The sequence below is a fragment of the Triplophysa rosa genome, linkage group LG4 (genome assembly GCF_024868665.1).
Source record: "Triplophysa rosa linkage group LG4, Trosa_1v2, whole genome shotgun sequence".
Classification (NCBI taxonomy): Eukaryota; Metazoa; Chordata; class Actinopteri; order Cypriniformes; family Nemacheilidae; genus Triplophysa; species Triplophysa rosa.
The window spans coordinates 15,523,542-15,549,504 of NC_079893.1; the positions used below are offsets into that span (position 1 = coordinate 15,523,542).

The 25,963-nt window shown below is 41.7% G+C and overlaps 1 protein-coding gene across 1 annotated transcript in view; it reads left to right on the forward strand.

Moving 5' to 3' along the window:
• The window catches only part of LOC130552577 (vacuolar protein sorting-associated protein 8 homolog), a 293,391-nt gene that overhangs the window by 69,914 nt on the left and 197,514 nt on the right, over positions 1-25,963 (forward strand). Inside the window, exons 18-19 of the mRNA XM_057330929.1 lie at positions 5,879-5,968; positions 12,673-12,719. Of these exons, the coding sequence (XP_057186912.1) occupies positions 5,879-5,968; positions 12,673-12,719 (137 nt within the window). The remainder of the gene's footprint in view (positions 1-5,878; positions 5,969-12,672; positions 12,720-25,963) is intronic.

Consider the following 25,963-nt stretch of genomic DNA (forward strand, 5'->3'; position numbering starts at 1 on the left):
CCTACAAGGTTTGTGAAATGTTAAAAAGAACTGCCCACTCATGTAAATGAGCGCTCAAGACGGTGCCATGTACGCACCAAATGGCACCTGCGCTTCACCACATTGCCTGATCTACCCTTGCTGAATGGGGGTCCATCTGAAAGCTGGACTTGCCAAACACTGCCTTAACACTGGTCTACACTGACAACGTGACCAGAACGAAAGGGGGGTAGCCGAGCACCAGCTGAACACGGCTCTTACCACAGCCCGAGCACCCAGATGACAAGAGCTGTTCCTTCACAAGCCATCCAGCGATGTTCCATTCACATCAGAACACAGAAGGTAGCCATAGAGACCTGCCACCAACCTGTGATGTTTCTAACAGTCAACGCCTCCTCACCACAGATCCCATGCACACAAAGCCACGTGGTCGACGACACAATGGTGAGGCACTGCACACCCAGAGCAGGTGTTTTGTGGAAAATGACAAGCCTGTCCCACTGCAACACTTCAAGCTGGGGCCCCAAACATCACAGCACAAGTGACAACTATCCGGATTAATCATTCAAATCGCAACAGCTCACAAAAAAAACTCCATCAGACAATTTCTTACCTGCATAGACTCAAAGTAGGCTAAGCTAAGTTTCACACGCTATCACTTGGCAAGAAAAATAGCAAATCATAAGCCAGTTGAGCATTAACACCTGTTCCAGACACCTAGTGTCATCACAGAGGAACACGATATACTCCTCTGCGGGAAAAGGTCAAAGAACATTTCAAGTAAACCTGTGAAAACAGGCATTTTGCAGCAACCGGTGGTCACCAAAAACCCACCCGCCCATCCCAAGCATTGCTTCTAAGCCACAGCTACCACCTCACGCCGCCCGCATCACACCCACCCACCCACACTGGCTCTGCCTAAAATACGAAGCAACCACCAACGCTCACAAGCGATGCTAAACACCTTCCTTTCACGATGTCCAACCTTGCTGCGTCTGATAAGCAAAATCCTCTAGTCTGTTCCTGTAACAACACAGCGCCACGGCGTGCAGCTTTCCAGGAACAAAGGGGGGTCATGCTGATGTATGCCTACGACGCACCATGGGCCAGACACCACGACACCAAAGCCACTAACACACAAAGAAGTGGCGCACTGCCCTGGCATGCAGCGACAGAGCACATCAGTAGATGTTGAGTTGATTCTAGCTCCAACCAGCAAATTTTACACCCTCACTATGATTCAAAACAGCCACCTCCCCAGGGTAGAACATCAAGAAAGATTGTGTGTGACCTGTGCCCAGGTCAACAAGGGGCAACCATGACTTTTTACAATCACACGCAAGTTCACCAAGCGGGTAGAGTACCACCCAGCATCCCACGAGACAGACCACTGCATCACAGCACACCTCCACATGTTCTCCATTTTCAGACGGCCACTGATAACCAGCTCAGACAGAAACGCCCACTCCAGGACCGACATCAGGCACAGAGGTTTTGGAAACCAACAAGCATACAAGCCTAACTCCATTCTCTGAACCAGTCTCAGCCGGCTAAGTGTAAGGAACCAACTGAACAACGAGCAGTACGCTGGAGAAGTATGTGTCTGTTAACATGTAAACTGGGATGGGAACAGCCCCCTTGTGTCCACCGCCATCAAAGGGACCTCAAACCAACCGACGGGTGTGTCTCTTTTTGATCTGATGGCCTAAGCTCAGACAATACCACTACAACATCCAAAGTGCCAGCCAAGAGACTTCAACCTTGTCACACCCTACACCGCTCACCAGTACTTCAATGAAAGACACCGGAGCATGACACCTGCTTTTGCTCTGTAATCACTGCAGAAAACATGAAGACCAGAGAGCATGCTGCACCCGGCAAGATTCACAAGAGGAACCTGATGTGGGTGACAAGAATTGGTGTCATAACTTTGCCCAGCTATGTGAGACAACCTCCCATCTGTTGTCTAAGAAACTTCTGCCACACTGGACGGGACTTCCTGTGATTGTAGACAGGGACTCCCTCATCACTCACAGAGTCGAGATGAGCGGGGGCAAGAAGGACCAATCATCAGACGTGTCCCTCGCCACCAGTTTAATGACACTTGACCTCTGGGCAAGAAATAAGCTAATGTCAACTGAGCAGAAGTGAACTTCTCTCTTCGGAGACTGCCCTTTTCCCCCCATTGGGGGGGAAGAAGGAACAATGGACTTCTGCTGCCTCGCACCCCTTGATGAGCCACGCTGCTGGTCACGAGGGCCGGAACTTTCCAGCTGGACTGCATTCTGAAACCTTTTGAACAATTCCATCTCTACACGCGCATACGGATATTGGTCCAGCACATAGCTTGCAAGTATCCGATTCTATATATAGAATAGCTGCATTAAGTTTGTACCTCTTTGTTAAAGACTTTTTCTCTCTCCGCGCTCCCTAGTGCGTTTGTGTTTCATGTGTCATTGTTTATGTCATTATGTTCATGTAGAGTAGAGTTTAATTAACAACCATATATATTCACCTGTAAGGGGGTTTCTGTGTTCAGCTCATATACTTGGTCACTTAAACTGTTTGATTTACGCTACCTTTGCTCTAAATCCTGTTTGGTGAAGTCACGTTACTTATGGCCATGAGATAATTACATTTACATTTATGCATTTGGCAGACGCTTGAAAGCGACTTACATTGCATTATCCAATACATTTATACATAGGTATGTGCAATCCCCTGGGATCGAACCCACAACCTTGCGTTGTTAACGCAATGCTCTTACCACTGAGCTACAGGAAAGCTTGTAAATTAATTTATTCGCAAAGTATCAGAAAAAGCTTACACATTTACCCAGCCATACACCCTGGCTGGGTAAATGTCTTTGCTTTTTTAGATATTTCATTAGAATAGACGAAATAAGTGCATGCAATGTACATATCAACCAGAGATGACAGAAAAAAACATACAGAGAGCAACGGTTTTATTTCTGCTTTGACAGATGTGAGACGGCCCTGAACACTGTATGCGTGTGTTAGAAATGGAATGTTGAGAAAACATTCTGCTTGGTACCTTTTTCGTCTTTAAACCAAACTTTTAAGTCTTTAGCCGGCATAAATAGCTAACATCTAAATACAATAAAAATCTCACTATATTGCCACCTTGTGGTGCAACTGGGTAACTACTACCTTACATGCATAACAACCTGTGTTATAGTAATTTAAAAGTTACCAATATTTTGCACCTCCAGACACATTTTATTAGGTGGGAGATGGCCCAAAATGGCTATTTTGGTCGCAAAGGTTGCTGACCACTGGCCTAAGCAGAGCAAACAAAGCCTCGCATCATGGTGATACAGTGAAGCACATGGTACACAATATAGAACACACAAATTGCCGTGCTGACTAGGGCAACAAAAAAGCACAAACCGGTCCAACAACATGGCATAATATAACCCCAATATGCCCAGCGAGCGGAGGCAGCATAGTAGCATAATACCGGTTACCGTCGCCGCTCCTGCCCGGGCTCTCGGCCTAAACGACCTGATTGGACCCAGTCTGGGTGCAACTAACTGCTGGAGGCAGCCGTAGATGGAGAGAGGACTCGGGAAGCAAGAGAGGATACATCCAAGCTGTAAAATCTGGCTAAGGTGTTCTGTGAAGGCCAGTCAGCCGCTGTGCAAATGTTCTGAATGGACGCTCCCTTAGACCAGGACCATGAGGAGGCTATAGCTCTTGTTGAATGGCTTCTGACATCAATAGGGCATTCCATACCCTGGCTCGAGTATGCCAAGGCGATCGCATCAACGATCCAATGCGATAGTCTCTGTTTTGAGACCGGGCACCCCATAGCATACGAAAAGCTGCTCCGACAGCGGAAAGGGGGCGGAGCGCTCTCAGACTCCGCCCATTACAGTAGCGGCCATCTCAAAAAGTACAGTATTGCGTTTTTTCGCTTCTAGTCCTAGAAATTGTGACTGATTGTCACGAAAATTGGCTGAGACGATTGAGATTTTCGCTGTTGCTCAAGTTACGATGCCGCAAACTTTTCAAAGTTGACCCAAAAATGGATCTTAGGCCGTATCTCAAACATTTATCAATCTATCGGTACGAAACTTGGTACGCTTCATCGACACCTTGGACTGGGGATCCTTGGACAAGGAAGCACAAGGACTGCAAAATCACCCGAATCACAATATATGAAAATATCATTAAGAACCTTCAAAATTGAATGTGTGATTATAAGGGTGACAAACTACCTGTTAAGTTGTCTGCTTTTCATACACAAATTTGTTGGTATGGAAGATGATCTACAAACACAACTTTGCTCCAGAGCGGTATTTTATAGTATATGGAATAATTGTTGTATCTTGCATAAGCACAAAAGTATATTTTTTAACGCTGTTTTGATAAAGGTATTGTTCTAGTTTGTCAATTACTTAATGCTCAGGGATTACTTATGACCCATGCAGGGTTTATTTCACACTTTACTTTTCTTGTGACTCCCAATGAGTTTTCAATTGTTTTTAATCCAGTTGTAGTTTCTTTATGTATAGATGTGGTGATGTCATATGAGGTACCTATAAGTAACTCAACTGATACAATTTGTGGTAATTTCTTTTATGTATTCGCTCTTTGCTTTTGAATGATATTGCCACTAAGCCTTACATTACTGCTTATTGTGCCAAACGTGTTAATGGCCTAAATTTGGGAAAGTGTTAGGTTGTTGCCTCATAAGTTTTTTCTTACAAAATAAGAAACAATAAGTCTCTTTCAGAATAGTACATAAATTCTATCCTGTTAGAGGTGGGTGGCTGGCTGGCTGGCTTAGGTAAAGTAAATTTTCATATTTTTCCAATCAGAGGCAAAGTAGGGCGGGTTTTCACACAGTCGCACAGAGAGAGTACACCAATGCCTTGCCTAGGGGTCAGAGAGCGATGGCAAGAGCAACAAGTTGTTACTTTCATGAACTGAAAATATAAGCACTACTTTTCCCTCGTTATGGTGAAACACAAGGAATGTGTATTTAACGTGCAACTTATGCCCAGGAAGAAAGAGGCAAAACAATAACTGATAGTAATTAAATATTTTCCGTCTCCTAAAATGCAATCTAAAGTATGCACAAACTAACATTTCGCTACCATACTGGACAGCAGTCTAAACATTTAGAACACTTCTTGTTATTAAACTGTTTACTTTTGTAAGAAACAACGAATAATAAGTAGAACAGTAGGCCTACAGTATGTCTAGCATTTGTGAAGTTGGTACGTTTTTGGAAGCATAATTTATTTTTAGACTTATTTGTTGACCAGTTGTGGTCTGTGCAATAAATAGTAAAAGTCCTGAACTATGCTATTGTGCTTTATTGTTTCAGTATAGTAATGATAATATTTACAATACTAATATATTGATATATAAAATATTGAATTTAATAGACGTCTCTCACATTGACCCACAGCAACATTAAAATATAAGTGTACAATGTTTTATACAAATAATTAATTCTATTTAGTTTCCATTTCATTCATGTAACATATTTAATATTGGGGGCATCCAATTTTTTAAATGGTTACATTCCCTGGTAATTAGTTACTTTTATGATGATGTAACTCAGTTACTAACCTAATTACTTTTTGTGTACTATTACTAATTACTTTTTTAAAGTAATGTGCCCAACACTGGTGTTCAGTTAAGTAATGAGGAACATTGTTTTTACGAAATGGAGTGGAATATAATTGTACTGTATGATACTATGCATTATAATGTAGTGAAGTAAATACATAGGTGAAAAATGTACAGTAACAAAGTAAAAGTTGTATTCCACCACTACAAATTTAAATTTTTGTTAAAATAACAATTACCATAAACCTACACTCTGCAAACAATGTGACCAACTCATCTGTTGTCCTCTTCTTTAGATGGTGGAGATTTTATTACAGTATGTAAATCATTCTCTGAAAAAGTGTCCAGAGCAGGGGAAGATTCAGGTGATGGAGCATCACTTCCAGGTACCTAGCTAACCTTTTTTTAACAACAATTTGTGCATTAAATGCTGTGTTTTTGTCAAATGTTTACATATACAGTATATACAGTTAGGTCCATAAATATTTGGACAGGAGCACATTTTTTGTTATTTTAGCTGTATATCAGTGTATGCGATTTACAGTTTAATGGATATTGTCTTAAAGTGCACACTCTCAGCTGTATTTAAAGTGTATTCACATCCAGATTGAAGACTTTAGGAATTAAAGCTCTGTAATATGAGCTCCACCCTTTTTCAAGGGACCAAAAGTAATTGGACAGTTGAATCAAATGCTGTTTTATTCACAGGTATGAGCCATGACCTTGGCATTGCTAGTGCCATGACCTTGGCATTGCTAGTGCCATGATCTAACCACTGAGCCCCAGGAAAGCTGTGTTCTTTTAATTATTTTACATTTTATTAATTAATACTGCTTAATGAAGTTCTACATTTAATAAATGTTCATGTTTCAACATGTAAAAATGTGTATAATTAGTTTGTATTATGGGCATACATGAATGACCAAATAACAATTTTCTATAAATAAACATTAAGTGGCAGGTCATGATACCTAATGTATTAACAAACTTTAATTTTAAAATTGTACCTTACTAATTGTACCTTACTTTTTACTAATTTCTTATTATACAGCAATCATGATTAAATATCACATAAGCCGGGGTGTGTATCAATCACCCGAGAGTGTATCGACTTAAATGCTTAAGAGTGCAGCTGCATGTCCACCAAAGCATGAACTGGGAATAGTGGGTCTCAGTCTGTCAGTTTATTTGGACAATCTTCTCCTCTTTGCCCCATAACGGCAACAGGCAAAGATGTAAAGTGCTTGTCCCATTTGGAAAGCTTAGGCTTAAAAGTGAACGAGACAAAAAGCCAGCCTTTTTTCAGTTGTTTAAGACAGACTTGTGTAAATCATTGAAAATCCCCCTGCAGAACTGGGAATAGCGGGTCTCAGTCTGTCAGTTTATTTGGACGATATTCTCCTCTTTGCCCCATAACGTCAACAGGCGAAGATGTAAAGTGCTTGTCCCATTTGGAAAGCTTAGGCTTAAAAGTGAACGAGACAAAAAGCTGCTTAGTGCCTACTCAAGAGTTCATCTACCTGGGTCTCAGACTGAACTCAGTCCTGTATCACGCGTTTCTATCGGAGGAACGCATGAGGCCGATTCACAGCTGTCTATCCCTTTTTCAGAAGGGTAGAATGTCCCATTCAGGCTGTGTTTACGCCCACTGGGGCTGATGGCCTCAACAGTTTCGGTCATTCCACTGGGACTATTGCGGACGAGAGTTTCAGCACTGGATAGCGGTGCAGCACTTGTGTCCAAAACGACACCTCAACTGCAAAGTAATAGTGACATCACTTTGCATGTGTCACTGGAGAGATCGCCCTTTTCTCGAGTCAGGGACACTGCTGGGGGCAGTTTTGCTGAGAAAAGTGGTGATGAAGGATGCGCCGCTCACAGGTTGGGGTGCAGTGTAAGAGGCCAGGATAGCGAAAGGGAAATGGCCCGTCTCGCTACAGACCGCACACATAAACTTTCTGGAATTATTTACAGTTTTTCTGATTTTGGTGTACCCTTGCTTTGTGAAAGTTGGGGAACAGTGCCTTGCTCAAGGGTCTCACCTCAGCCGTGGTATTGAAGGTGGAGGAGAGCGCTGATCATTCACTCCCCCCACCTAAAATCCCTGCTGGTGTAAGCCAGACATTTAGTCTAAACTAAATAAGCCACACATTTAGTGCCAATATGTGCGCTGGCGTGGAAGCGTCAGTCCTAGCGTTCAGTCCTCCTCGCGTGAAGACTGACGAGGTAAAAACCTGCAATTCTATCTCCACTGAGCAACAACACCGGCAACGCAGAGTAGCATTCTTTATTATTATTTCCTCTATTCCTTCTTTTATCTTCACTCACACAGCATGTGCTTCCAATACATTCATGTGGTCTCTCGCCCACAACACTCTCACGTGGAAAAGGCGGAACAATCCTGCCAACCTTCGCACTATCTGTACCTCTTCTACTCCTCCCCTCTCTCTTTCCATTGGTATCTGGAAGTGTCAATCAGCTGATTGACAAAATCTGATTTCATTCCTGCATTTTCTAACCACTCTGCTCTTAGTATCCTAGGTTTATCTGAAACCTGGATTACTCCCGAGAACACAACATTACCTGCTGCTCTTTCTAGCAACTTCTCTTTCTCTCACACCTCCCATCAGCAATGTTAGAGGTGGGGGCACCGGTCTTCTCATCTCCAAGGACTGGAAGTACTCCAATCACCCTTCCATAGTTGATACCGATGCTTTTGAATTCCATGCTGTAACTACTACTTGTCCGTTAAAACTAATCATTGTAGTCATTTATCATCTTCCAGGTCAGCTGGGTGACTTTCTTGAGGAAGTGGACATGCTGCTATACTCTTTCCCTGAGGCTGACTCTCCGCTTGTTTTCTTTGTCGATTTCAACATCCACCTGGAGAAGCCTTATGCTTCAAACTTCCACTCTCTTCTAACCTCCTTCGATATCCAACTTCTAACAACACTAACCTCGTGCCTAGACAATATCTGTCCTCTTTCCTCCAAGCCAGCACGTGCTACTCCTTCCAGTCCCTGGTTGTCCGATACTCTGTGAACATCGGGCTAACTAAAGACCTTGTCTTCGCTCTTTATCTTTTCTGCGGACATTCACACTGCCAAATCTTAAGTTTTTCCACAACAAAAATCAACAGTGCCTCGGACTCTCACAAACTTTTCGAAACCTTCAACACTCTCTGTCCCCCTCCACCACCCCCGTCCAACTCTCTAACGGCTGACAACTTCCCCAGCTACTTCACCAACAAAGCCAGTTCCATCAGCAGACAATTCTCAGCTCCACACACCCACGATCTCACACCACAAACACAGAGGAAGATGTCTCTAAACCCATTAGACCCCATCCCCTCACACCTACTACAAACCATCTCACCGACACTCCTACCATCACTCACCCATATCATCAGCACATCTTTCACTACAGGAATTTTTCCCACAGTATTCAAGCAGGCCCAGGTAACCCCTCCGCTTAAGAAACCTACACTTGACACTTCCCTGCAGGAGAACTATAGACTTGTCTCTCTCCTTCCGTTTATAGGAAAAACACTTGAACGTGTTGTTTGCTAACCTTCTTTTCTCATAACGACAGGCTGGACATTAATCAGTAAGGCTTTAATAGCAGTCACTCAACTGAAACTGCCTTACTAACAGTTACAGAAGCTCTAAGGAGAGCAAGAGCTGAGTCCAAATTAACCATCAAATTTTTTTGTCCACCCTCTCTTCATTTGGCATCACTGGAACTTCGCTCTCCTGGTTCAAATCCTATCTCACAGATAGATCCTGCAAGGTAGCTTGGGGAGGTGAGGTATCCAAATCACACCAAATAGTCACTGGGGTCCCACAAGGATCAGTTCTTGGGCCTCTGCTCTTCTCCATATACAACACATCACTGGGTCCTATCATATCAGCATATGGTTTCTCCTACCACTGTTATGCTGATGACACTCAACTTTACCTCTCGTTGCATCCAGATGACTCAACGGTAGCAACACAAATCTCCGACTGCCTAGCAGACATCTCTGCATGGATGAAAGACCATCACCTACAACTCAACCTGTCCAAGACTGAGCTTCTCTTCTTTCCAGCCACTCTGTCAGAACAGCACCAGCTACCATCCAGTTGATCCATCAAAGATAACTCCATCGACTTCAGTCAGGAATCTTGGGGTAATCATGGATGATCAACTGACTTTTAGGGATCACGTCTCTAAAACAACACGGTCATGCAGGTTTGCATTGTACACCACTAGGAAGATCAGACCATTCCTAACAGAGCCTGCAACACAGCTTCTTGTCCAGGCTCTTGTCACTTCTAGACTGGAGTACTGAAATGCTCTTCTGGCCGGTCTCCCAGTCTGTGCTTTCAAACCCCTGCAAATCATCCAAAATACAGCTGTACGCTTGGTCATCAATGACCCCAAGAGAGCCCATGTCACACCTCTGCTAATCTCTCTGCAATGGCTCACATTAAGTTCAAGGCACTGGTGTGCTTGCTTACAAAACAGCCACCAACAGAGCACCCCCCTACCTCAACTCTCTCTTACAGACCTACACCCCATCCAGAAGTCTGCGGTCAGTAAACGATCGGCGTCTCATTGTACCTTCACAGAGAGGCATGAGATCTATCTCAGGGACATTTTCATTCACTGTTCCCTGCTGGTGGAACGATCTTCCAATTTCCGTCAGGACAGCTGGTTCAATCTCTCATTTCAAAAAGCAGCTGAAGACCCACCTCTTCTGTGAGCACTTAACTTTCTTTGGATTTAACTTATTTGCATTTAACCAAAGGTGACTATCAGACAACCATTATAGAATGTGACCATTAAGAAATTATTTTGTTGAATCCTTGAAGTCTTTAAATAACCAACCGTTTGTAATAATTTTCACTTTGTAACTGCCTAGTCGCCTCAAAGATAATACGTAAATGAAGGAATGGCGAAACATGCATCTTGCCGCATTTCCTCTGATTCGGATAATCTCCCCCCTTTGACTTTAACTACTCCTCAAGCCCCAGCTGGCCTGAGTAAGCCCTGGTGAGGCACGATCAAGCCCCTGGGAGGCACGATCAAGCCCCAGGGAGGCACGATCAAGCCCCAGGGAGGCACGATCAAGCCCCAGGGAGGCACGATCAAGCCCCAGGGAGGCACGATCAAGCCCCAGGGAGGCACGATCAAGCCCCAGGGAGGCACGATCAAGCCCCAGGGAGGCACGATCAAGCACCAGGGAGGCACGATCAAGCACCAGGGAGGCACATTCAAGCCCCGGAAGTGACTGTGGAAACCCGACTGGCCCTGCCGCACAGTAGCATGCCTGTTCCTGTCTCGATAGTGGAACTCTGGGTGTTCAAGTCATTTTAAAATGATAGTTTACCCTCAATTTAAAATGTGACTTTTTTTCTGCAGAACACACTCAGAGATATTTTGAAGAATGTTGTAAACTGGCACCAATTAATTTGAATTGGTTTTGTGTCCATACAATAGAGTTAATGGGGGCCAGCGCTGTACGGTTAACAACTTTCTTCAAAATATCTTCTTTTGTGTTCTGCATATCATCACATATTATTTTACATACGCTATTTTTTAGCTTGAAGATAAGTTTTAAGTAATACAAAGATCAAATGCAGTGGCATTTTTAACATGCTTTTACCCAAAAATCATGCTGTCTGAGTGATGCAATAGTTTTGGTAATAAATCTTTGCTGAGCTGGGGCCCGTTTCAATAAGGAGGTTCAACCAACACTGAGTTAAAATGTGAACTCTGAGTAGATTTACACCGAGATGCGAAACTTTGAGTTTTGGTTTTAGAACAGCGTATTTGAGTTAGTTCTATCAACTCTTGGTAGACTTACCTTGAGTTAAGCGCGTGCACCACAACTACGACAACTATCGGCCATGATCAATGGAGCGCTGATATTATGATTCACCATGGCAACGGCACCAAAAAAAAAGCAACATGGCGGCAGAAAGCGCTTGAGCAAGGCATACTTTCCGCTCTGCATACAGTGGATTTACTAATGTGCTGAAAATGACTTAAGTTTAAATTAATAAATAAATAAATGTACCAATAAACAAATAAATTAATCATTAAATGAATGAAACAACAGAGATAATAAAAAAATCTTATGTTCACTCTCCCCATCAGTGCTCTATTTATGCAAATGAGACGTCATGGTGTATAGGACACCTGTAGGGTGTCAGACTCTCGTGTCAAATTCAGACTGATCGCCGGTTCGAACCCTGCTCTGAGCAGATTTGAGTTGAAATGGCTGCACGTCAAATTAATTGTTTATTACCTTTATCGCTTCATTTCTGCATGTATGTCTGTATTTATTAATTTCTTTATTCATGCACTTTATTTATACACTTTATTAAGTAATTTCTCACCGTCCATAGAAAATTATGCTCTGATATAATACATGTACGATGGCTGATGTTATTGATGTAAGGGTGGATGAGATATATTTTGATATATCTAATTCACTGTAAAGAAAAACTGTACAGTTTTAATAAAAATGCACAGGGAAATGATAAAATTTCAATCGGGTCCTAAATTGCTCTGCTGAAATCAAAGTACATCCCTATGAATTAATGCAGCCTCTTCATGTACTGAATCCTCTATAAAAGCAAATATGACATATTAGTCATCGAGATGGTCTCTGTGTGATCAAAATGTGTGCCATGAATGACTGTATTAATGAATGAATGAATGAGGTACACCACTTGCGCTTTAAAAGGGGGAGGAGATCGAAAGAAACTCTGGGTTTACCAAAGAAAACATTCTCCCAACCAGGTTAGGTTCACAGAGTAAGTTACTATGGTTACTGACTCTGAGTATAAGTTACCTCTCTTTTAGAAATGGGCTTGAGTTACCCCGCTTTCTTGGGTTTGACATACTTCGCATTCTGAAACTTAAAACCCAGAGTTTCACTCATTTCAGGGTTAATATACTCAGTTTTCACTAAACCTCCTTTCTGAAACAGGCCCCTGCTCACGGCCAATGCAAGTGAAAGTGCATTATTTATGGTCCAAATAAACATTAAAAGGGAAAAACTTTCTCTGATCTCTGTGTCCCTTATGTTTTTTTTCTGTAGGACATGGTTCCAGTCATGGTGGATTACTGTATACTTTTGCAGAGAACGTGAGTGTACATAATGTATATTCTTTCTGACCTATTTTAGTGTGCAATTTCACTATAGTGTTTTTCAATTGATAATTGACATGACTGTTTTTTGTTTACATGCTAACATATTTCCAAATTATCAATCAAAGAAATGAAAAAAAGACCAATAACACACAAATTTCAACAGCACTTAATTTCACTTTTAAATGTTAACCTATAAATGCATTTGATAATGAATCAACTGGTCACGTAGTGTATCAGTTTTTCTTCAGTTTGTCTAAAGTTTTCAAATCAGTAAATGGGAGACGGAGTGATGCCTTTCATGAGGTATACCCCGTCCAAAAGTGCCTGCTTCCATACTACAGTATAATAGGCAAAAGTTTGTATGAGTCATGAACAGTATCTCCGAAACCTCAGAATGCAAAAAAAACAGTAGGCGAAAAATACCCGGATGGTCTACTGCTTCGGTCTACTGCTTCGGCGGAGATTTGTGATTGTGCGTTGGATGAGCACTGTCCTATCTCATGATGTAATTTCAAATCTTTATTATGTTCTATATATAAAAAGTTGTTTTACACAATGGAAGCAAGGCATGTGAATTTTTTTTTTTTAATATTTTTAAATTCGCACAAATCGTCAGTTACGATTTCCAGGTATGTCATTGGTGGCATTTCAGAGCCTGTAATCCATTATTCCAATCCACATTATGTAATAGATTTTATGTCAAACATATCTAGCCAAGATCATCTAATGAAAGCAGAGTCTGCAATTAGACTGAAGGTTTTTTTTGCGATAATAGCCAGCTGGCTGTACATTATCCCTTTTATTACACGGCTACTTATCACATGAGTTATTAATTACTGGACAATTATTATTATTTTTTAAATATTTTATATGTTTATTTGTAATAAACACATACCTCTCACAAGGAAGACATTTTTTCTTTTGGCTTAACTCTTTAAAACCGATGGGAGCGCCCACGCTCCCGTTTGCGTGTCTCCGTTCAAGAGCCAATAAAAACGGAATCTAAATGGGTAGCAGAATAATTCTTTTTGCATACAAAATGACAGACGTTACACTTTCAGATCAAGCCTACAACACGATCCTGTTGCATTGTTTTCGTCACAAATTGTGTAAAAATCTATAACAAAAAACTGTAAAAATGCATCTCACGTCTTTGCGCACATGTTCTGTAGATCTAAGGTTACTAGTGGTTGCGTGGTTACCTTTTCCTATGACTCCTATGACGTAATCACGTTCTGTGCACTATGACCCTAAGGTTTGTCGCATGTGGTGACATCACAAGCCGCGACATTGGATCTCCGTTTGCGGTATGCTGTACGTTCTACTCGTCGTTGTGTCTCTTTATCATTACAGTCCGTTGCTTGATCATTTCTTTCACACATGCACATTTACAAACGCAAGTGCAAACACACACACACACACACTTGGATGCGTAACGTTATGACTGCACGGAAAAAGAAGTATACGAGCGCGGAGGATTTGGAGCTACTACTCGCGTCCGACGACGATGAACTTTCCGACTGCTCATCTGCTCCAGTTTCAATCCATTTCCATTCATGTGCGAGGCCTGCCAAGTGCCCCTCTGTGTAATTCTGTACAGGACCTGCCACAAGTCTCATCACAGCTAGGCTGTGTATATGTAGCGGTCTCTTTCAGTATGTTTAGGTTTGTTTTGGGTTATTTATGTTTTATTTATTTATTTATTTATCTTTTTGACCCCACAAATTCAAATGCTCTCCATTTATGTGTGAAACATGTCAAGAGCCCCTCTGCGTTATTCTGGTCAGGAACTGTCACAAGTGTCATCACATCCTTTTTGCATCTATAGTTCTGATAAAGTACAGATATTAGGGTAATTTATTATTTTACATGGTCTGTTTTAGCCGTTCAATCAACATTGCTCTCAAAAGCAGTATTTTATGTTTTACTTCACAACGCACTGTTTACAAAAATGATTATATCTCACAAACTATTTATGTAAACAGTCCAAATAAATTGTATGTGTTTTTGAAGTGTTTGATGCAAGTTTTTTACATTGACAAGTTTGAGGTTGATATTTGTGATAATTCTGTATTTAGTCAAATATATTGGGAAAAAAAACAATTTTCCTTTTTTTGGGGGGTTTATTGCACTTTTGACCTGTTTACCTAGTTACTATGGATCAATTACATACATAGCCTTCAAATTGGGGGTGTAAGGATTGTATTGATGTATGGCATGTGAAAATACTCAAAAGCATGACAGCACAGCATGTAAAAATACTGAAATGTACTCTAGCGGAATTGTTCAATTGCAGGTCATAAAGGGTTAAGGGAAGACTGCGTTCAAACGAGACAAACATGCAATTTGGTTTAAGTTAAAGTACGAATAAGGCTTTTTTGTGTTTGTGTATTGTTAAATACCTGAATGACCCTGTGTTATGAGTTTGAAGTGGTTATTATCAGGTAAAACAGACCTTGGAATGTTGCGACTATGCAATCAGAATCAATAATTCCAGAGCGCTGGTCTCTAATTTGTCCACATGACATTCTTTGCCATTGACATTTAGTTTGTCCTGGTAGAGCTTCTTTTTTCTATGCTTTCATTTAATTTGTCATCTATTAATTACTTTAAATGTTTTACAAAAAGAAAAACACTAGACTGGCTACCAAAACAATAACACTAGCACAACATGACAGAGCTTCACATTCTGTTAAATGGGCTTCCTATTGGTCGGACCATTTCTATTGTGTTGTGGCTTGATTCTGTTGGGTTGAGAACTTATGTTTGCTTGGTAAATTTCACAGTGTCATGCACTACACATTTTTCTCCAAGACTCCTCATTTCTTTTTCTTGTTCTTCTTACCACTTGTGTTTAACACAGTTAGTATTACAGTGGCGTGCGGTGACTTTTTTAAACTGGTATGCTGAGTGGTAAGACCAGTAGCAGCCTTTATTATGTTTCACACGTTTCACTTGAAAAGATCCCCAACCCTCCCATCACGTTGTGCACACAATCAGATTTGAAGAGGCTTGAGGCAAAACTTTGATCTAAATTATATAATACCACCCTCAAATTCATTATTATTTTATATAACTACGAGTACTTAAGTCTGCGCATTACCTTGTCATTGCCAACAAAAATTTCCACGCAAAGCAAGAAGCTAAACGCTGCTGCGTTTGCAACAGACAGTGATATTTCCTTATTGACTGAATAAAGTGAGTCAATGATTCAGATGCAGTTTGAACGAATCTGTTGAATGAATGATTTATTAATTTAAAAAGACCTCCCAACACCTACTGGTTGGTTTTAGTGTCATATTTCAATTAAATTTCAAATCATGTTTTTATCAATATTTAATATCTCTGCCTCTACTGGGTTTTTTTAATTCCCAATGAATAGTATTAATCAGAATCTGAATCAGAAAGAGCTTTATTGCCAAGTATGTTTGCACATACAAGGAATTTGTTTTGGTGACAGGAGCATCCAGAACACAGAAACAGCAACAACAGTACACAGAGACCATAACACAATAGAATACAGTACACAATGATTTAAATAAGGACCTATGGGTATAAAAAATTAAGAAATACAATACAATAAACATAAGATAAAGATATTGAGAGTAAAGCTATGTATGTATGTAAATATGTACAAGTAAAAAATAAGAATAGACTATTGTAGTACAAGGTATGTGCTATATACAGCAGAATGAATGAAATATAATTTACAGAAAAAGTTGTATAAAAATAGATAGTGTGTTATCTGGAGGATATAATTAATATTGCACTTAATTATTATTGCACAGAGTTATTAATTGCACGGTGTGTAAAAACATTTAACTGTTCAAGAGGTAGATGGCCTGAGGGAAGAAGCTGTTTTTGTGTCTGGTTGTTTTGGTGCTCAGTGCTCTGTAGCGCCGACCAGATGGCAGCATTGTGAAGAGCTGATGGCTTGGATGTGAGAGGTCCAGGGTGATTTTCTGAGCCCTTTTCCTCACTCTGGATGTATACAGTTCTTGGAGGGTGGGCAGGGGAGCACCAATGATCTTCTCAGCAGTCCGAACCGTCCTCTTTAGTCTTCTGATGTCTGACTTTGTGGCTGAGCCAAACCAGACAGTGATGGATGTGCAGAGGACAGACTCTATGACAGCTGAGTAAAACTGTTTTAATAGAGTTTGTGGTAGGTTGAACTGCTTCAGCTGACGTAAGAAGTACAACCTTTGCTGGGCTTTTTTAGCAATGGAGCCAATGTGATTGTCCCTCTTCAGGTTCTGAGAGATGGTGGTGCCCAGGAACCTGAATGACTCCACTGCTGCCACAGTGCTGTTCATGATGGTGAGAGGGGGGAGTGCAGGGGGGTTTCTCCTGAACTCCACAATCGTCTCCACTGTTTTAAGCGTGTTCAGCTCCAAGTTGTTATGACTGCACCAGACAGCGAGCTGCTCAGCCTCCTGTCTGTACGCAGACTCAATACCATCCTGGATGAGGCCAATGAGTGTGGTGTCATCTGCGAACTTCAGAAGTCTGACAGAAGGGTCCTGGGCAGTGCAGTCATTTGTGTACAGGGAGAAGAGCAGTGGGGAGAGCACCCCTGGGGGGCGCCAGTGCTGATTGTGCAGGTGCTGGATGTGAGTTTCCCCATTCTCACTAACTGCTGCCTGTCAGAAAGCTGGTGATCCACTGACAGATAGAGCCAGGAACAGATGGCTGGGTTAACTTTGTCTGGAGCAGTGATGGGATGATGGTGTTGAAAGCGGAGCTGAAGTCCACAAACAGGATCCTCACATAGGTCCCTGGTCTATCCAGATGTTTCAGGACAAAATGCAGCCCCATGTTAACTGCATCCTCAACAGACCTGTTTGCTCTGTAGGCAAACTGCAGGGGGTCCAGTAAGGGTTCTGTGATGTCCTTCAGATAAGCCCCAGTACCAGTCTCTCGAATGACTTCATGACCACAGATGTGAGAGCAGCGACAGGTCTGTAGTCATTCAGTCCTGTGATTTTGGGTTTCTTTGGGATGGGGATTATGGTGGAGTGCTTGAAACAAGAAGGAACTGTGCACAGCTCCAGTGATCTGTTGAAGATCTGTGAGAAGTTGAAGGCCAGTTGAATAGCACAGCTTTTAAGACAAGATGGGGAGACCATCTGGGCCTGGTGCTTTTCTTGTCTTTTGTTTCCTAAAGACTCTGCACACATCCTCTTCACTGATCTGAAGTGCAGGAGGTGGGGTGACTGAAGGTGATAGGTGTTGTGTAGAGAGAATGTCAGAGTTGGAGTGAGGTGTAAAGTTAGCATTTTCAAATCTGCAGTAAAAGTCATTCAGATCATTGACCAGGTGTTGATTGCCTGCAAAATTGGGGGATGGTGGCTTGTAGTTGGTGATGTCTTTAAGGCCTTTCCACACAGACGCAGGGTCGTTGGCTGAAAACCGGTTTTCCAACTTTTTGGAGTAGTTTCTCTTAGCCACTCTGATCTCCTTTGTCAATGTGTTTCTAGCCTGCTTGTACAAGACTTTGTCCCTTTTTCTGTAGGCATCCTCCTTGGTTTGGCGAATTTGTCTGAGTTTTGCTGAGAACCATGGTTTATCATTGTTGTATTTTAAGGAAGTCCTGGTAGGAATGCACAAATCCTCACAGAAACTGATGTATGATGTTACAGTCTCTGTGAGCTCGTCCAGATCGGTGGTAGCAGCTTCAAAAATACTCCAACCGGTGCACTTGAAACAGGCTTGTAAGGCCCGCTCTGTTTCGTTGGTCCATCTTTTAACAGTACTTACCATAGGTTTGGCAGCTTTTAGTTTCTGCCTGTAGGCTGGGATAAGGTGAACCAGGCAGTGATCAGACAGTCCTAAAGCTGCTCTCGGGACAGAGCGATATGCATTCTTTATTGTGGTGTAGCAATGGTCCAAAATATTTTTGTCTCTGGTAGGGCATGTGATGTGTTGTCTGTATTTTGGCAGCTCGAGTGTAAGTTTTGCCTGATTTTGTCGCCAAGAATAATAATAACATAGTCTGGATGTTGTTGCTCAGTGTCCGTGATGTGATCGGTGAGCTGTTGTAATGCCACGCTCACGTGCGCTTGTGGTGGAATGTAAACGCACACGAGAATGAACGAGAAAACTCTCGCGGCGAGTAAAAGGGCTTACAGTTAATGAAGAGTGCTTCTAGGTCGAGACAGCACATCTTTTTCATCACTGTTGTATCTGTACACCACTTTTCATTGATGTAGAAACATACCCCACCACTGCGCGATTTCCCCGTTGATTCTGCGTCGCGGTCCGCTCTGAACAGCTGGCAGCCCAGCAGATGAAGTCATTTAGCCACGTTTCCACGAAACACAAAACAGCAGAGTTTGAAAAATCCTTATTTGTCCGGTAGAGTAGAAGAAGTTCGTCCGTTTTGTTTGGCAGAGAGCGCAGATTCGCCAGATGTATGCTAAGCAGCGCAGTTTTAAAGCCGTGCTTTCTGAGCCTGATTAGCGTGCCGGCTCGCTTCCCACGCTTGCACGTCCTGGAGCGCTTTCTTAGCGCCGCTGCGCCTCCGACTACGATGTTAAGTAAAACGTCCGAATAATCAAAAACCGGTAAAAGATCAGATGGTGTGCACTGCTGAATGTTCAGCAGTTCATCTCTTGTGAAACTGATTGTATGGGAAAAACATAAAACAGTACAAACTAACAAAAACACTAAAACACCTGGAGAGCTCCACACCGAGGCAGCCATCTGCGGTGCCATCTTGGATAACATTTCTTACCTAGGTGATATAAGACTTCAGAAACTATGCAAAACTATGATGAAAATAAATGGTCAACGTCATCTTTTGGCTCAGGTCTGCTGAGAGAAAGTGAAGCAAATCAAAAGATCCTACTGACCTCTGTCTCTATCAGTCTTTTCTCTCCTCTTTCTCCACTGATGTCTCCTCTGTTTATAGTCAGTACTACCATTCCAAAATTAACAGCACGCCTGACTATCGTACTCTCTTTAAAACCTCCTCTGCTCTTCTCTGTTCAATTCAATTCAATTTTATTTATATAGCGCTTTTCACTATTGAATTGTTCCAAAGCAGCTTTACAGGAGAAAAACACAGAAAATGTAAAACACAGCACATTGCATGGTGTTTATAGAACAAGCAAGATAATTCTAGTAAATAATATCTAATAATGTCTAATAAATGCAGTCTCCCAGTGAGCAAGCCAGCCAACAATGCCCTGTGGCGAGGAACCCAAACTCCAGTCTCAGCCGGGAGGGCCAGATTTCCTCTGACGTGTCACAGCTGCACTCAGTTACTTTGATTAAAAGTTACTGAGTAAATGTTTATGAAGAATAGGGAGAGTTTATTAGTTGTGATTTAGGAAGTTTCATTTGTTGAAACGGTTTGGGGCTAATTTGTCTCATCTTTTTTTTTTTTAATCGATATCAGGCAACAGAGGAATGTTATAAGCAGGGAAAATAATAATGGCATAATGTAACTGAGTGCAGCTATAACTTCAAACTGCTGTCATGTGATGTAAGTTTAGCATTCAATACTAATCATTGTAAATTTCGCATTAATGTGGCAAGTAGTACGTCTTTGCTCTTGGTTGGGGATAGAATTGCCTGAGATGGAGCTGGGATGGTCAGTCAATCAGTCCGCAGGCTCTTGCAGGAGGATGGCACGAGATGTTCAGTTGGAGCTGGCGTAATCTCAAATTACAGAGGCCCCTTTGCTATCAGTAAGCAGTTAAAAGAATATAACACCTAATCCCCTATCTAAGACTATCCAGAGAAATGTATCTGACAAAACTACACTAAACTGTTCTTTTGTATAAATATATGTAAATATCCTTGTTGTGTGTTGGCGCTCTTGCAATCTTAAATTACCCGTAACCAGTAATGATGCAAATTTTGATTTTGGCTTTGTTGTATTCATACGTTGGGATGAGTCACAGTTTAACACAATTCAAGGCATAGTATGTTTACTATGTATCTCCTCCTCTTTTAATTCCCTATCCGATGAGCTATGTTATAATACTATAGCATGCATCATACTATGTGCATAACTAAGTTTCGTTATTAGGTGCAAATTAGCCATACTATCAGAGCTATGCAATTAAGGCACCATGAGAAACAAAGGAACTTTCTCTGGCCCAATTATCGCTTTCATGGCATTGGCCCGCAGGCCACCTGGGGGCAGGGCAGGTATGCACATAAAACATCATTCACCGATACACTTCAGGCAGAAGAGAATCCAACAGAGACTGGTCGTTTTAACAACCCCAGTAATCATATGTGAGTAAAACATTTGTACTACACTGCAAAAAATGACTTTCTTACTTAGTCTTTTTTTCTTGTTTTCCAGTAAAAATGTCTACAAATTCTTGAATTAAGAAGCATTTTCTTGATGAGCAAACTGACCTAAGAAAATAAGTCTAGTTTTTAGTCAAAAATATGAAATTTCAGTGAATTTGTGCTTAAAATAAGCAAAAAAATCTGCGAATGGGGTAAGAAAAATAATCTTGATTTAAGCTTTACCTTTTTCTTAGTCACTCAATTCAAGATTTTTTTTCAGTATATGCGTCACTATTGCTTTGTTTGAGATCGCTTGATATGTCCTGATAATGTGTAACCTAACGTTACGTGTCTAACCATGCTCACAGAAACCTCCAACTATGTTTACTACACAAACTGCTATCCAATCATAGCAGTGGGCGTTTACTTCCAAGTCTTCAATGCGGGACGCCCATAAAACTGCGTTTGTCGAGCCGGCCTCAAAACCCGGGTAGAAAATAGCCTATTACTTTTACTTCGATCTTTTCGAATGTAAAAACCACGCGAACGTCATAAGTAGACCTCGGACAACAGTATAAAATAATAAAAACGGCCAGTTCAGGACACCTTTAATAACTCATTTCATGGATGTGATCTTGATAGATCTGGTGGAGAATCATATTTGGTGAGCTAAGCTCATCATTATTTGAAAATGCAGCTAAAACCGCTACAGTACTAAATAAAAACCTTGGATTGTTTTTGTTAGTTTCTATGAGGTTTCGGAGATGCTCAGCCTTTGCTGCTTTTAGTGCCTTTTTATAATAGTTTGCACACTCTTTCCACGCGATTTTAAAGACCTCTAACTGGGTTTATTTCCATTTGCGCACCAGTTTCCTTGTTTCATTTTTAAGGGCACGAGCGGTGCTATTGTACTAGTGTTGTCACGGTACCAAAATTTCAGTAGTCTGTACCAATACCTGTAAAATTCTACGGTTCTCGGTATCAATTTCGGGAACAAAGCAAAACACCAGTACATGCTAATTGAAACACAATTGTATTAATAAAGCTCACTGTTAATATAAATGTATAGAAAGCAATGCCATTTTGTATACATGAAGTATACAAGTTAATTGTTGCTGAAACGGTGCTCACTGGGGTCTTTCATTCTGATAAGGATAACGACACTTGACTGGATTAGCATTGGCACTAACAAATTAACACACAAACAGGGACGTTTATTTTAATGTGACATTTAACTTAACATATGATAACATTCATAATGCAAACGCGAACAGAATTTGAAAAGTGCCGCTTGAACTTAATCAAATAAATCCGAATGTTGCCTCCTTTCACCACAAAACTCTGTTCGTTTTCTTCGTGATATGACTTTAATCTGAAGTATTTCTGTGCGCATCTCTTGTGGATCGGAGCCGCGCTTATCCGCTCATCACGTCTTATTGGGTCTATAAAAAGTTTCCGACTGACAACCTGTCAGACAGAGCATTAGTACCCGGTACGTCGGTGCTCCTGGGTCTTATGAAGATTAGGTATTGCCAACTTTTTTATTTTTACGCACCGACTTGGACCCGAAGTACCGGGACTTTTGACAACACTATATTGTACCATGGTGCTATGTTTTTGTCATTAATCTTTTTTGACAACAGCTTCTAATGTGTTTGAGAAAATAGTACCCATGTTGCTGGTCATGTCATCAAGCGATTCTGTATTTATTTGTAAGGTTATTAAAGGAGTCAGATCTGGCAAGCTCTTTCCGAAACTATCTTTAGTAGTCGAGGTAATTGTTCTATCCTGTCGATAACAAATTATACGGCTGATTTCTGCAGTGCTCAGTGTACATGTTATAAGATGTTGTTCGGTGACATCGTCGCTTTGATGTATAATATCTATATTGGTTAGATCGGCTCTGTGAGATATAATCAAGTCTAGTTTATGATTAAATCGATGAGTGGGTCTATTGATGTGTTGTGTTACTCCAAAAGAGTGTAGTAGCTCTGTAAAGAGCCCAGGGGGTCTATACACAGTAGCCAGTGTAAGAAAAAGCAATGGTTTTTTACTTTGGTTTGGAACAATTATGTTCAACGCAAGCACTGCAAATGATTTAAATGTATAGTCTGTTCTCTGAGTTACAGTAAGAAAGCCTCTAAAGATTGTTGCGACACCACCACCTCGACCAACCGGACGTGGCTCATGTATATACACTGCGTTCCAAATTATTATGCAAATTGGATTTAAGTGTCGTAAACATTTAATTTTATATTGTTCAATTAAACTTATGGATGGTATTGTGTCTCAGTGCTCTTTGGATCACTGAAATCAATCTCAGACACCTGTGATAAGTAGTTTGCCAGGTGAGCCCAATTAAAGGAAAACTACTTAAGAAGGACGTTCCACATTATTAAGCAGGCCACAGGTTTCAAGCAATATGGGAAAGAAAAAGGATCTGTCTGCTGCCGAAAAGCGTCAAATAGTGCAATGTCTTGGACAAGGTATGAAAACATTAGATATTTCACGAAAACTTAAGCGAGATCATCGTACTGTGAAGAGATTTGTGGCTGATTCAGAGCACAGAAGGGTTCGTGCAGATAAAGGCAGAATGAGGAAGGTTTCTTCCAGACAAATTCATCGGATTAAGAGAGCAGCTGCAAAAATGCCATTGCAAAGCAGCAAACAGGTATTTGAAGCTGCTGGTGCCTCGGGAGTCCCGAAAACCTCAAGGTGTAGGATCCTCCAGATGCTTGCAGTTGTGCATAAACCTACTATTCGGCCACCCCTAACCAATGCTCACAAGCAGAAACGGTTGCAGTGGGCCCACACATACATGAAGACTAATTTTCAAACAGTCTTGTTTACTGATGAGTGCCGTGCAACCCTGGATGGTCCAGATGGATGGAGTAGTGGATGGTTGGTGGATGGCCACCATGTCCCAACAAGGCTGCGACGTCAGCAAGGAGGTGGCGGAGTCATGTTTTGGGCTGGAATCATGGGGAGACAGCTGGTGGGCCCCTTTAGGGTCCCTGAAGGTGTGAAAATGAACTCTGCAAGGTATGTAGAGTTTCTGACTGAGCACTTTCTTCCATGGTACAAAAAGAAGAACCATGCCTTCCGTAGCAAAATCATCTTCATGCATGACAATGCACCATCTCATGCTGCAAAGAATACCTCTGTGTCATTGGCTGCTATGGGCATAAAAGGAGAGAAACTCATGGTGTGGCCACCATCCTCCCCTGACCTCAACCCTATTGAGAACCTTTGGAGCATCCTCAAGCGAAAGATCTATGATGGTGGGAGGCAGTTAGCATCAAAACAGCAGCTCTGGGAGGCTATTCTGACATCCTGCAAAGAAATTCAATCAGAAACTATCCAAAAACTCACAAGTTCAATGGATGCAAGAATTGTGAAGGTGATATCAAAGAAGGGGTCCTATGTTAACATGTAACTTGCCCTGTTAGGATGTTTTTGATTGAAATAGCTTTTGATTTCAGTAAATATGACCTCCTAATGCTGCAAATTCAACAAATGACCATTTTCAGTTTTTTACAACCTATGAAATGTTTTCAAACTCTGTTGTGCATAATAATTTGGAACAGTGCATTTTGAGTTTTTCATTTTTTAAATAAATACTGTTGTCAGTGGGAGGTTTGTTCAATAAAATTCCAAATGTACCCTAACTGTTGATTACTTGAAAATTATACTGACTGTCATTTGCATCGACAAATTAGGAAAACCAGAGAAAGATATCATTTGCATAATAATTTGGAACGCAGTGTAATAGTAGCTTAGTAGCTCGTTTATTACATTGTCTTCAGGTTAAGGTTTTTTCTCTGACTTTTAGCGAAATTATTATTTTGTTTTATCATTCGGGGGACAGACACAGTCTCTATGCATTTGGAAGCAGTAGTATTTTTAACAGTTGAGTGGGAGGAACACAGACTATGGTTAAAGTTTTGACTTACTAGTCAAATGGTGTATAGCGTCTTTGAGATGTTGTCAGACAGAAGATCCGCTCCGCTGCTGCTGGGGTGCAGGCCGTTGGGGCGGAAAAGCCTAGGTCGCTCCCAGAACAGATCAAAATGATTAACAAAGAGCAGCTTCTGTTCAATACACCATGACATTAACCATTGATAAAGCGCAAATAGTCTACTGAACCTTTCATTCCCTCGTCGGTAGGTAGGAAGCGGCCCTGATATGATGATCCTCGCCGTGGGTGATCAGACTCCTGAAGTCCCTCTTCAGGCTCTCCAACTGCCGCATCCTGACGTTGCTCACCCCCGCGTGCAGCACGACAGCTCCGACGTTATCGTCATCCTTCAGGATCGCAGGTACCTGCGCAGAGACATCAAGAATACGGGCGCCAGGAAAACAATTGAGTGCGCACCTTACCTTGAGTGGAGGAAGCGCGTACGTTCCGGACGATTGAATCTCCGATGACCACAGCGTTGCATTCCGTCTCGCAGAGGGCGGCAAAGCCGTTCCTTGTCGGGATCTCAAAGACCGGTAGCAGAAGTGTGGGAGAGGTCATCGCTCCGGTCCTGGCTTGCGCCTTTCGCCGTGGGTGTGCAGGTGCATGAGTGAAGTTCATTTGGGCTCGTCGTGTTCTCGAAGCCTGTGCTCTGTGCAGAGAAACACGCGAAGTATAAGTGGTAGGAGTATTACAATCGTGTCGAAAACTTACTTAAACTTACGAAAACTTAATCGTGCGAGCATCAGCCCGTGATGTTTCCAGCGCCGTTTTACGTTCTCGCAGCCGTGCCTGCTTCACTAGTAAATCCTGGATCTGCTTTACCACAGCCTCCAGTTCCGACTGAAGTGCAAACGTTTCCTCATCTGCACTCAGAGGTACACACACGTCTGAAACATTAGCCATTAGTAATGTAATAATGAGGACAGTGAGTAAAGCAGTTAGTGCAATATTCAGTAAGTAAAGGCTGGTAATGCTAACAGCCTGACGGCTAATAGCGAATGATCGTTGTGACGAGGGAGGCGTGACGAGA